The sequence below is a fragment of the Eurytemora carolleeae genome, unplaced genomic scaffold (assembly GCF_000591075.1).
Source record: "Eurytemora carolleeae unplaced genomic scaffold, Eaff_2.0 scaffold621, whole genome shotgun sequence".
Classification (NCBI taxonomy): domain Eukaryota; kingdom Metazoa; phylum Arthropoda; class Copepoda; order Calanoida; family Temoridae; genus Eurytemora; species Eurytemora carolleeae.
In genome coordinates, this window is record NW_019396520.1 from 109,538 (window position 1) to 123,385 (window position 13,848).

General features: G+C 32.6%; 2 protein-coding genes across 2 annotated transcripts in view; both read right to left on the reverse strand.

Annotated features, from left to right (window-relative positions):
- Positions 1 to 7,227, reverse strand: part of LOC111704787 (TGF-beta receptor type-1) — an 18,678-nt gene extending 11,451 nt beyond the window's left edge. Inside the window, exons 1-7 of the mRNA XM_023477132.1 lie at positions 6,214 to 7,227; positions 5,173 to 5,274; positions 4,557 to 4,664; positions 3,974 to 4,126; positions 3,174 to 3,250; positions 1,395 to 1,436; positions 517 to 623 (exon numbers count right to left, since the gene is read on the reverse strand). Of these exons, the coding sequence (XP_023332900.1) occupies positions 517 to 623; positions 1,395 to 1,436; positions 3,174 to 3,250; positions 3,974 to 4,126; positions 4,557 to 4,664; positions 5,173 to 5,274; positions 6,214 to 6,271 (647 nt within the window). The 5' untranslated portion in view covers positions 6,272 to 7,227. The remainder of the gene's footprint in view (positions 1 to 516; positions 624 to 1,394; positions 1,437 to 3,173; positions 3,251 to 3,973; positions 4,127 to 4,556; positions 4,665 to 5,172; positions 5,275 to 6,213) is intronic.
- Positions 7,228 to 7,551: 324 nt separating this feature from the next.
- Positions 7,552 to 12,389, reverse strand: LOC111704791 (V-type proton ATPase 21 kDa proteolipid subunit). Its single transcript, XM_023477135.1, has 8 exons — positions 12,283 to 12,389; positions 11,837 to 11,939; positions 11,296 to 11,436; positions 10,424 to 10,532; positions 10,243 to 10,312; positions 9,068 to 9,158; positions 8,216 to 8,291; positions 7,552 to 7,731 (listed from the first exon to the last, which is right to left on the reverse strand). The coding sequence occupies exons 1-8, from the start codon at positions 12,335 to 12,337 to the stop codon at positions 7,708 to 7,710; spliced, it is 669 nt and encodes a 222-aa protein (XP_023332903.1). The 5' UTR covers positions 12,338 to 12,389; the 3' UTR covers positions 7,552 to 7,707.
- Positions 12,390 to 13,848: the final 1,459 nt, after the last annotated feature.

A 13,848-nucleotide genomic window follows, 5' to 3' on the forward strand; every position in this document is an offset into this window, starting at 1 on the left:
AATAAACTCTAGCAGAAATAATAAAATAGTTAAAACATTTTCTTTGTTGCAAACTATATTTTTAAATTCTACAAGCTGAAGGGCTCGGCGTTTCCCGTGGCAAAAAAAAATTAATAGCCTACAACACCCCCCGGCCACCCATGAGTGTCCAAAAAAAAATTTCGGTCCAGCCGTTTGGCCGGCAATAGGCAACATATATATATATATACGAATGTCTTGTTTTATTATGTAGATGTCAAAATGCCTTTTTTATGACCGATAACACCGTTTTCTAAAATTCCAAATGATGATAAAACAAAATAAAATGAAAGTTTAAATAAAAAAGCAAGTTTTTGCATCCTTTTTAATACTTTTAAACCAAAAAATAATTTATTTTTCTCTAAAAATAATTTATTTACTGTATGTGCATTTTTGAACCAAAAATATATTTAAAATATGTATATTGTATACATAAAATATGTATATTGTATATTGCATATTGTATATATAAAATATATTGAAAAATCTTTGCTATACCTGCCCTTTCCTATACACTCCTTCAGCTGTATTTGTCGCGCAATAGTTCGTTGAAGTAGAATAGGTAACCCTGATCCTGATCCAGTACTCGACATATTCATAACATCCTGATATATATACACAACACTATACAGGGTTATCCACAAAGAATGAGACTGTAAAGACGACCTGAAGAATAGTCGTTTTACCGGCTTTTTTATTGATTTGATAAATAAAGAAACCAGTTAACAGTTGCAGGGAACCTTGAATATGAGGCAACAGAGAGTATAAATTTCGTACATGAAGTCTCATTCTTTGTGGATAACCCTATATATATTATAAATTATATTATTTATATATATATATATATATATATATATAAACAGACATCTTCCAGAATTTGAAGAGATGTCTGTTTCCTTAAATTCAGGATTCCCTGGAACCGTAAACTTGTTTATATACCAAATCATTAATCATCAAAAGACTTCTTTCAAGGCACTTGAATTCATATAATCTTGGGATCGTCATATTTTTAGAGTTTCAGGTCGTCTTTACAGTCTCTACTTTGTGGGTAACCCTGTATCAGAGTCCAAATTAAATTTCACCCAAAAGGCTAAAATTCATAAAAATAATCACAAAATGATTGGCACTTCGCTTAAACTTTCTTGATGGATCAGATAAACGTTTTCTTAGAAAAGGCCGAGAGTTTTTAATATAATTATCATTTATATTTGTCAATGTCAAAAGCAAAATTACATTTAACAATATAAAAGTTTACAATTTACTACAAATAAATAAACTTAAAATAACATGAAATTAAAATTCATAAAATTAAGTACCATACATAAATTTTCACGAAAGAAATTCCGCCCTTTTTTACTTTAAAATTGGTCTTTTACCTGCAGAGAAGTTACCCCAGTCTCACAAGATTGTGTTTCCACCTTCAAAAATTATAATCTCAATAAAATCTACGAAAAAAAATACGAAAAAAATAAATCTCTTTAAAAAAATGAAAAAAAGTAAGATCTGAATGGAGATTGAGACCCACAATGAAATTGAATGAAAAGTGCAACTTGGGATAAAATCACAAAAATATCGCATTTTTCTTACTTCACAACTAAAATAAAATTAACATACAGTGTTGATGACATATTTACATTAGAACAGATTGTTTATGCAGACTATAAAGCTGAAAATTGTAAAACTCCTTGTACATGATGAAAAAAGGTCAATGAATACGTTTTACGAATGTACAGAACAGTGACTAGAATGCTAATCAAAACGAGAACTCTAATTATGTTTAATAAAAATAATTCTAGTTTTATAAAAATTCTCCCAGTTTATTTAAATATTAAGTGAAGATTATAAGTGGAAAATGGAATCCTTTCTGCACCTGCCTAATTACACATTTACTAAAAGAAGAATAAAAGGAATTAAGCCCCCCCCCCCCTCCCCCTTTATATTTTATCAACGCGGAGTTAGAAGACAAAAGAGTGGGAGAGGGATGAATAATATTTATAATTGTTAAAAATATTTTTTTTTAAATTATTTCTTTTGTATAATGTACATTGTCCACGTGTATTTGGTTGACACAAATCACCATTTAAAAAAAATTATTAACAGCTACATGTAAAATCGAAATATGGCTGAATAAATATCCCCTGTTACACTTCAAAAGTGTACTCACCGAAAAAACAGTTTTCAAATTGGACCTCTTACCGTTGAACTGTTTCCTGAGCATTGACCATTGAACTATGACCCTAATTCGCCTTAGCTATGAACTATCTACCTAATTGACCCCTTAGATATGAACTTTTTACCTGATTGACCCCTATCTATGAACTATCTATCTGATAGACCCCCCAAGCTATAAACTGCTACCTGATTGACTCCTAGCTATGAATTGCTTAATGATTGAACCCCTAGATATGAACTGATTTCTGATTTACCTCCTAGCTATGAACTTTATACCAGATTGTATCACTATCTATTAACTCTCTACCTGATTGACTTCTCAGTTATGAGCTACTACCTGATTGACCACCTAGCTAAAAAATGCTACCTGATTGATTCCTAGATATGAATTGATTCCTGATTGAACCCTTAGCTATGAACTGCTACCTAATTGATCCCTCAGCTATGAACTGCTGCCTGATTGACCTCCTAGTTACAAACTATCAACTAAATTGACCACGAAGCTCAGAGCTATCTACCTGATTGACCCTTTGCTATGAACTGATTCCTTAATGACCCCCTTAGCCCTGAAATGTCTACTTGATTGACCCCCTAGCTATAAATTACTATCTGATTAACCTACTAGCCCTGAACCTTCGACCTGATTGACCACTTAACTATGAACTGCCTGATTGACCCCCTAGCTATGAACTGTCTACCTGATTGACCTCCTTGCTATCAACTATCTACCCGATTGACCACTTAGCAATGAACTGCTACCTGTTTGACCTTTTAGCTACGAGCTACCTTGATTTACCTCTTAGCTATAAACGGCTTTGTTGATGCATCTCATTATGTGCTATTGGTGGTTTGTGAGCATACAAAACTGATAAATGAATAAGGAGGGGGGGGGGGGGGGGCGGATAATGATATTATTTACTACCAATTAAGTTTAAAACACAAATAAGTAAATTTTTACTAAAAATAAAAGATTATATTGTTTCCTCGGTATAATGTTTAAGACAGGGCAGAGGAACTTTTTTACATCTTCCACTCCTTCCCACTAGGTACACCAGACAACCTAAACAATATATTTTTACATCTTCCACTCCTTCCCACTAGGTACACCAGACAACCTAAACAATATATTTTTACATCTTCCACTCCTTCCCACTAGGTACACCAGACAACCTAAACAATATATTTTTACATCTTCCACTCCTTCACAATAGGTACACCAGACAACCTGAACAATAAATTTTTACATCTTCCACTCTTCCCATGCACTAGGTACACCAGACAACCTAAACAATATATTTTTACATCTTCCACTTCTTCCCACTAGGTACACCAGACAACCTAAACAATATATTATCTATTTATACATATTTAAAGCTTACTCTAGTAACAAATTTAGCTGTTAAACGTTGTTCTTTTAGTTGTCATTTTATTAGTAAATCGTTTTTTCTTTTTTTTTACGCGTTCTCAAAAACAAAAATGTCGACATTTTTTTCCGGGCATTATTTTTCATCTTTCGCCTTTCATAACCATATATAGGGGACGGGGGTGTCCATTTTTGCTTTTATCCCTTATAGCAGAATCCGCCATAATTAAACTTCATAGCAACTGAAGTAAGCAAAAAAAAAAATAACAAATAGTTTCATATTTCTTTAATATTTCTTATTTTGCAAGAAGTAATCATTTTTTTATTTGGTCTTGTTATTGGGTGTTTTAAAATTTTTTATGCCAAAAAAAGCTGATTGGTGCTTAAGTGGGTTTAGAAGATTAAAATTATTATTTTTACCTGTTGTAAGAAGAAATACTAAGGACCCCAGAACTGCAATGATTACATGGATCGATGTCAACTCTTGTACAGAGTTGATCAATGTAGGAGTAGGACCAGGGATTAGTGTCAGGTTCAGAGAGAGGTTACATAAATCATAATCATCACAACATCCTAAATTATTATCATCATGATCATCACAACATCCTAAATTGTTATCATCATGATCATCACAACGTCCTAAATTATTATCATCATGATCATCACAACATCCTAAATTATTTGTGTTTATCGAGAACCCCCGCCAAGCGTATCTCATCGTCAAAGCGGCCAATATGATGGATACAAGCCACGTTTTATACTTTATTAAATTTTACATGCATAGGCTTAAAGGGTGCAACAGCCTCTTTACTATTCACAAATTTTGCGTTTAAATGCTGCTTTTCAGTCTAAAGTCGAATTTTTTTTTCTTAACTGTAAATTTACATTTTTCGCGAAATTTTTCTTTTTTTATATTTTTTCAAATATCAAATGTTGAAATTTTTTCCGCTCAAATTTTTCTATTTATACCGTCCATAAAACATCCCCGGGATCATATTGTTACCAGAGATATAGACTTGAGTAGTTTTCTTGCTGTACTCGCAGATAAGAGGTCTGAAGATAGGAACCAGCTGTTCTTTAGTTAAACATTGAAGACGTTCTCGTATTACGCCTGTAAAACAATATAGAACATTGATAACTTTATTATCTCAAAAGTTTATCCGTAAAGTTTTTTTTTAAATATCACCCCCTCTTTTGCAATTCCCCCCCCCCTGAACACCCCCAGAAGTTAAGTACGTTTTCTAGAGTCTTTGTTCTCGAAATAGGGGAGGTTAAATAAATTTTCGAGTAAAATACATGACAAACAGGATAAAAAACCTTGCATTTTCAAATGCCAGGTTTTCATCTTATCCCAAGATCTTTGAAAATTATTTATCTCCCCCCCGTAAATGCTAAAAATATACACCCCTGTAATATAATAATATTTTCTCAAAATATTTTTCCGGGCTGTTAGTGACAATAATGTCATATGTTCCAAGCATGGACAAACATTACAAAAAATGCTTCGAGTTGGGATGGGTGTAAAACGGTATTTAATAAAATATTTACCCAAAGTTTCATTTATAATCTCATCTTACCATTAAACATTGAAGCTGACATTTATGATTATGTTTAATTACCGTTATCATATTTCAAGGATCTAAAGCACTTTCCATCCGTCTGACAGGTAGACTCAGCACACATACTTAGATTATTACAAGAGCAGATCAAACCAAATATTCCTGAAATTAATGAATTTTTCTAAAAATAGAAAGATGTTTATCCTAAATTTTATTTTGGAAGAATAATCAGGGTTCCTGTGTCCATTTGTTAAATATATTTTAGCATTCGTTAAATATAATGAGGGATTTTAAAACTATAATGAGGTATTTTATAACAATGTGTTTAGGGCGCGTCGCGTTACTTTTTCTGGTACCAATTTTAAATGGCCGTTGCCGTTCAAGATACCATTTCCTTTAAAAATCGTATTTTGCGAATTTCTCTCTTTAAAATTACGCATTTGCAAAGATATATATCTTCAACCATTCATAACCCTTTTCTTTTCTGTTTCTCTGTTATTTTAATAATAATAATAAAAAAATAAAAAAAAAAAAATTTTATTTAGACATTATTTGAGACCTACAAGACTTTTGAACAGTGTTAAGTTACAGGGTGTCCCAATAAACATGGGAATTCAGTGACTAATTCGATATAGTCTTTTGAAATAATTCTTTGATTTAGTTTGGTGATACCTACTGAGAAAGCTGCAATCTAAAAGATTTTCGTCTGCTATGGTTACAATTTGTTTCTTAGTGTTTTGACTGCATACAGTTGCACTTAGAAAAACAAGAAAATTACTGTATACAAACAGATTAAAATTAGTCCGTCTTCACTGCTCATCTTACAAAGACATTATAGACACATCTTTCACCGTTTTCATAAAATAAACTCTAGCAGAAATAATAAAATAATATTATGTCTTTTGAAGTCAGGTATTACAATGCGAATTCATAACAAAGACGATATCGAAGTAGTCACTGAATTTAATGTTTATTGGGACACCCTGTAAGAGCGCATAATAGTATTTTAAGATCCACCAGGCGCTCGCCCTTAGGCAGGTTGTGTCGCGGCACGACTGTGTTGCAGGGATGCCGCAGACTTCAAATCTATTTGTATTTTACCTGAAGGTATTAAAACAAAGACAACAAGAGTCCAGCCAGGGGTAGTTTTCCACGCCATTTTTTCTTCTTTTACCGGCGTAACAGAATTACAGATCTTAGATTATAAAGGAATATTCCAGTCAGACATTTTCAACTTTCAGAAGATTTTGATTTAAATTATTTACTTCAGATCTTTAGCGTTCTCTTCCAGAATACAAATCAGATCATTGGTTGCGGTTAAGACAAATTCTTCAATGTTTCTCGAAGTTTTTCATTAAAACTTACACAAAAATATTGTGTAAAGCTCATAGAGCTTTGGGTCATAATGCTAGTGGAGATTCTTTATCAGATCTTAATTCTTATAGTTTGTTAATAGTTATAATAACCGTACTGCCATCATTGTTTACATTTCTGAAACATGAAACATTAATATTTATCTGATCTAGGGTTTAATGAGAAAGGAAGAAAAGAATGAATATTGAAAAATGTCTTGCCTTAAAAGTTTAACATTATTATACAACATACATCTTCTATTTTTATCAACAAAAAGATTTTTTCAATCAAATTTTTCTCTCTATCTGATATTACAAGTCTAGATGATAAAGCATTTTACAAGTTTTAACGTTGAACATTATATTGTTAAGAAAAATCCATAAATCATAAAATACTAAACAACACAAGTACAAATCACATTAATAAAAACCAGAGCATAATGACTTTAGTTCCAAATCCGCAAAAGTTGTAAAATAAATATGTTATATGATTGCAAAGAGTCATCATTGAATTGAAAGATACACCCCTCCCCCTTTATAAAAGATCTTCGTAACCAAAGTTCAATAATTAAATAAGACTCTTGAGTTTTGAATGATTATTTAAGTGGGATTTTCTTACAATACAGCAGATCTTTTTATATTAATCCAATCAATCAAATATTTAAAAACATATTTTTACTTACGTAAAAAACAACATTTAAGCTGTTAAATATTTAAATGCCACAACAATTACCAATATAGTGGTAAAATCTAAAATAAATATCTAATAAATAAAATGTGAAATTTTGAACAATTACTACTGTAAAATGATTTTATTCATTTTTAATTGAAAAAGATCAATTTTACAACAATTATTTTCTGCTTCAATATAATTAAAATTTACTGCCAAGTAGAACTAATTAAAGGGACTGTACGCGTAATTTGAAGAAAAACTGTCCCATTAAAACCTTTATTCATGACAGAGATATCTTTGTTTACAAGCTGAAAATTCATAGTTTCATGGCCGCGGATTTCCTAAAAAGGGCAAACACTTCTTAAAATGTCAAAAAACAATCGTTTCTACATTAAGGTTATATAGGTAATTCACAAAACATATAAAGTTCTTTCTTCTCCAAATTACGCGAACAACCCCTTTAAAATTGTTTTTTAGATAAGTTTATCTCCTAAATAATGAGTTTGATGTTGGACCTAGGAGTAGACAGTAGTAGACAGTAGCCACCCATACCGTCCTCATTTAGACAGTTTAGGACTTGTCACCCATCTTAGCCTAGCAGAAGTTTATTTTTAATAAATCAATTTTATATTAATTTTTAATTTTTGTTCTAACGATTGGAATCGTTGAAAAAATATTTTGTTATTTTTATTTCAAAATTCAGTATTTTAAAGAAATAAAAATAAGAGGATGATTAAATTTAATTATCTCTTAAGAGCATGAAAACATGATTTCTAGTGACCATCCATTTTCAGAGGGATATGCCTCTACCCTTTTCTAAATCAATATTGTGGTAAATATCGCAGCGTTTTTTTCCCATGAAAATTTTCTTATTTCGGACAATTTGCTCCATTAGCAAGTCATTTAAGAGAGAGCCCACAATAGAAAATAATAAAATCTCAAAGATAAGAACATGGATATCTTATTCGTATCGTTATTAATCAGATAGGCCACCCTATAAATGGAGGCCCACTTGAAAATACGTCTACACAAAACATTCTCAAAGTAAAAATGTTATTTTTCAAAAATATTTCTGTTCCTTGGATGTGAGGAGAACTGCGATGATGAGACCGAAGAGACCGATGGCGGATCCGAAGATTTCAATGATCAGGATCCTAAATAGAGAGACAGAGTATTTAGCAGTGATCCTCAAAAATAAGCGGATTCACGGATCCGGATACAAAGGGTCAAAGTATCAACCATAAACTTTAAAAAAAACATTTTGCTATCAAATCTGAATGGTTCATTAATCATCATAAAAATAAGAGCGAGAGAGAAAAAAGTTTGCTCAGTTTGTTTAAAAAATGAGTAAAGCTTAAAGGGAGAGACCGGCTGGACATGGTAGTTGAGCTGAAAGTGCAGTATTGTAGAGAAAAACTTTAGGGGTTATTTGATACCTATGAGACATTTTTACGGTGTACAATTTCTAAAAAGAGTGTAAAGTCGTTTGTAATTTTTCACCAGTTGTTTCAGTCAGCAGAAGAAACGTTTTTTACTATTCTTATATAACATGGACAAAACATGGAACAAATACTATACAAACTAGTTGCATGTATACAAACAGGTCGAGGAAAATAATGAACTTATTTCATTGAAAATTAGTTATTCAAATTTATCTTAAAATCTCAAATTGATGCAAATTCTGTCAGCTAGGGTTGCTTTAAAAAACGACATTATGAAGAAATCTGCGAATAGAATTACAGAGATAGCAAAGGTAATGATGAAAATCAACTAATCACTTCTACGGTTCTACTTTGACTTTTATCAATAATTTCTGTTAAGAAATATGTCCCTGAACAGAAAATTAGTCTATACAATAATTTTTAGCTAAAAACAATCCCAAAAAACGGGGTATGTATTGTATAAAGTATATAAACTCCTGAAAAACTACCTGACGAAGAGAGTAGGATCAGCAGCATCAGAGAGAGCAGCTCCACTCCCAACCTGGCCAACACAGATACCACAAACGAGGTTGACAACCCCTAGACAATATATCATATTAGAGCAGCTCCACACACCCAACCTATACAGATACCACAAACAAGGTTGACATCCCCTAGACAATAAATAATATTAGAGCAGCTCCACACACCCAACCTATACAAAAACCACAAACAAGGTTGACATCCCATAGACAATATATAATATTAGAGCAGCTCCACACTCCCAACCTATACAGATACCACACACTAGGTTGACAAACCCTAGACAATATATAATATTAAAGCAGCTCCACTCCCAACCTAAATACTACACACTAGATTGACAACCCCTAGACAATATATAATATTAGAGCAGCTCCACTCCCAACCAATACAGATACCACACACTAGGATAACAACCCCTAGACAATATATAATATTAAAGCAGCTCCACGCTCCCAACCTAAATACTTCATAATAGATTAACAACCCCTAGACAATATATAATATTATAGCAGCTCCACACTCCCAACCTAAATACTACACAATAAATTAACAACCCCTAGACAATATATAATATTAAAGCAGCTCCACACACCCAACCTATACAGATACCACACACTAGGTTGACAACCCTTAGACAATATATAATATTAGAGCAGCTCCACTTCCAAAAGAGGAAATTAGATGGTATGGTCTAAAAAATGAGATTGATTAAAGATAGATTGAACTACACGTGCTAGGTTGACAACCCCTAGACAATATATAATATTAGAGCTGCTCCACTTCCAAAAGAGGAAATGAGATGGTCTGGTCTAAAAAATGAGATTGATTAAAGATAGATTGAAGGTGTTACAAGATTTAATGAATAGAAAAAGGATGACGTCATTTAACTTTAAAGATAAGGACTAAAAATTTAATATGTATGAAATCTAAAACTCTGATTATTTGCGCTTAGTACAAGCATAACTTACATCGGAGGAAAATAGCTTTTCAAGGGGGTGGAGGGGATTTTAAAATAAAATAATAAACACCCCTGATGAAGAGTCTATGCATTATTCTCATTAACGGACAATGCTGCATTCGGTTAAATAGCGGTCAGCGATCCTAGACACTGAAACGTTTGTTTGAAGTAAATAATTACCTGTAGTTACACCAGCTCCAAACATAGCATAACCAGCAAACCAGTTCCTAGCCTTGACAGCCTCAGTGCTGTCAACTAAAATTTTTTACGTATTAATAATGACAACTGGTAAAATCATTTTCTGTTTATATAATTTAAAGGTTGACCCCTACCTATCTCTATTTTCCCCCCGAAAATTCATTTGAACTCCCCAATTTTGCAATAAAAAATTGAAAGGGAAAGCGATGATGAGACCGTAGATAGCCACGGCCTCACAGAAGATGACAGAGATCAGATTCTTTGTCTTGATCCTGATTTATAATAATTATGATTGTGAAGAGTGTAATCAGTGAAGATAAAGGGAAAAGGTTAAACGCAGTGTATTTTTTTATAACTTCAATTCTGTCACAAAAATATAAGTAATTATAAAATTGGAAATTATATAGAAAGTTATTATTACTGTTACTGAAGGAACCCTCATTGCCTTACTCATTTCTAATCCTTTTAACCTGGTTGTGGAAACTTTTCTAACATTTGCTATTTCAGGACTGTTTTTTTTTTCTTTGAAGATATGGAAAAAAATTAATCGGACATGAAAAGGAGTCCTTTTTATACTTTTTACCCAATTCAGCGAATAAAAGCCTCGAAAAACTCACTTCTTGGAGGGAAAAATTATTTTTAGGAAAATAAACACCCCTGGGCTGTTTGGTCTAAACGAATTCATTAATCGTATCAAATGTCTACGACATGAGATTGAGGTTGGATAGATAAGATACATGGGCACTGGGCAGTGATTGGTTTGTTTTCAAAAACTTGTTCAAGGTTTTGAGACATTTAAAAGCCATTTACCATAAAATCTGAGAAGGTTCCGAATTTAAAACTGAGTTTTGTAAAAAATTTCTCTTTTAAATCCATGCCAAAAATGTTATCCTTAAAGAAATAGAAAACGGCCATTTTTGTTTTTTTCTTTTCTCAATGTAAACATTTGGCAACGTATAAGAAATGCATAATAAATGTTTAAAATTTTATTTTTTGAAAATTCGAACTTGAATTGAAGAAAGTCCATCAATTTACCTGGGAGCCTTGACCCCTCCTCCGACGATGGAGGTCCCGGTGGTGTAGATCCCGAGAGCAGCTCCGACAACGGAGAGAGATACCGCCAACCCTACTCCGACGGAGGCCCACATGTAGGGAGAGGTCTCCGCTAGAAACCATCTACAAAAAAATTTTTGTTTCTGAATTAAAAAATATCTAATCTTAAAAAATTGTACTTTTTTCTTCAAAATAGCTGTTATCATTTTTAACAAAGTTAAGTAAAAATGCAACAACTAATGTAAGTGACACTACATTTAAAGAGTGATGTCCGATTCACAATGGTACCCGCTAAACCTCAGTTTGATAAAAATAGTCTGCTTATTTCTCTCACTGGAAATTAATAATTTCTTTATTTAAGTAACCTGAGAATTTGTGCTGCAGACAGAATTCAGATATTTAAAATTAAATCAGAACGTTAAAAACGATAATATATCGTCCATAACTAGATATAGATTTCAAGGGTACCGTTGTCAATCAGGCATGAAACTTTTAAAATTACGTAATTAATGAAGTTATTTACCCAATGTCGAGCCTTTCTCCACGTCCAGTTAGAACATAGTAGAGGATAATCACTGTTATTATGAAGCTGATCAGGCTGGCAAAGTATCCGTAAATATACCCGGCTACAAATAAAAATATTTATTAGATAAGTTATTATATTCTAATTCAACCCCCCCCCCCCACTCGCACAAAAAGAAAAATTCTAGGAAATTAATTAGGGACCGAATTAAATGATTTTGAGTCACATCGCTGAACTATCTACATCCGGTTCAAATTTAAAACAACGATACAAAATCAAAGAAAAAGAAAGGATTTGAATCGGTGATTAAAACTTGAACCAGCCTGGCGGTTGACAGACTGAATTGAATTATCAGGCGTTGATAAAAAAGCGTCTTTCTTTAAAACCTCTCCCCGAGGTTTGAAATACGAAGGGGGGCGGGAGTCATTTTTAGTCGAAATAATTACCATAGCTGCCCTGGGAGTAGGGGGCACTACCCGTATATCCAGTAGTAGACATCATTTTCACTAAAACTGAAATTATGAGATGTGTGAAAGATAACAATTGATATTAAGCATATTTGACAATAAAATAGAACTTTTATTGTCATCATTTCTCTCAAAAATGAAAATTTACTTCCTATTTTCTACTACATAAATCCACAGTTCTTTTGCATAGCGGAAACGAAATGGAAAATAATCATTTTTCAGAAAGAAAAAGTAAATGAGTCTGATATTGTTACTAAGAACATTATATACAGAAAAAGGTTTTAACACTTGAAGAAAAGTTAAAGTCATTTTATAATTATAAAATTGATTAAACATTCAAGGTTCAATGTGCAGAAGTAGGAGGAATTAAAACTAAATTCTGTCTTGTTGCAAATTGTCGAGTTTACGAACATGATTATTTTGAATGGTTCCTTTGTACATTTTTGATTTTCACATTCAAAGAGGACACCAAAATTCATTTTCATTACATGCAATCAAAACTAGTCCTTTTCGCATAACCGTTAAAAAGCTGTAATGATTCGTCAGAAATATGGGCGGAATTGATCACTGGAGGAGAGAGAAAACACAAGACCTGCGCAATGCCGCTGAATATTGTCAATTATTGATATTTTGTCGTCTTTGAGAAAAAATCACATGACTCCGATGCTATGTCGATTGAACTAATTTATTGAAAGTCACGCTGATAAATTCAGATAATATATTAGTGCAACTTAACAAAATTCAAGGTAATTTCCTACAGAATGACTTTTGGACCCCCCCCACCTATCAATTTTGTACATGGATCTTAAATGTAAGACATGTGGCCGCGCGCTCGGCCCCCTAGCCGCAGCGCTCGGCCCTAAAAGTGTCTTAACCTAACCTAACCCTAAATAAATACTAATTTAATTGAAATTTTTTGAGTCATGTTTAAAATTGATAGGAGGGGGAGGGGCCGGGGTCCAAAAATCGTTCTCTAGGACAGACCTGCAATTCAAGTTTCAAAACATCAAATTGAACTAATACGTTATTATATTTGGGCACAGAGTTAACTTTTCATTACAGTCAAATACAAGGTGTCCCTCGAAACATGACTGCAGTTGGTAAATAGTTTAGAATGTCTTCTTCTATAATTTGTTAAGTTGTTTAGTAACAAAGAAACTATTAAAAATATTATATGTAATATTGCAGTGAAATTAATTTCAAAGCAAAATATATTTGGGCAAAAGATTTATTAACGAAATGAACTACAAACAGCCTTTAAAATCTAATACAGTGTATGGAAGACGACATTCAAAACTATTTACCAATTGTCATGTTTCGCGCGATACACCCTGTATATATTAAAAAACAATTTTTTAGATATTATTATAGGGACACCCCATAAGAGTAAGTAAAAAAGGTTGAGCCAAAACCCGAGTACTTTCAACCAGGGGCCATAACGAGCCCAGGGGGTAACATATGTACCCCCTAGGCATCCCCCCCCTAAAGGTCTAACATGACAATTCCATTAACATAAATTCTTTTAGTTATAATTGACATTGACAA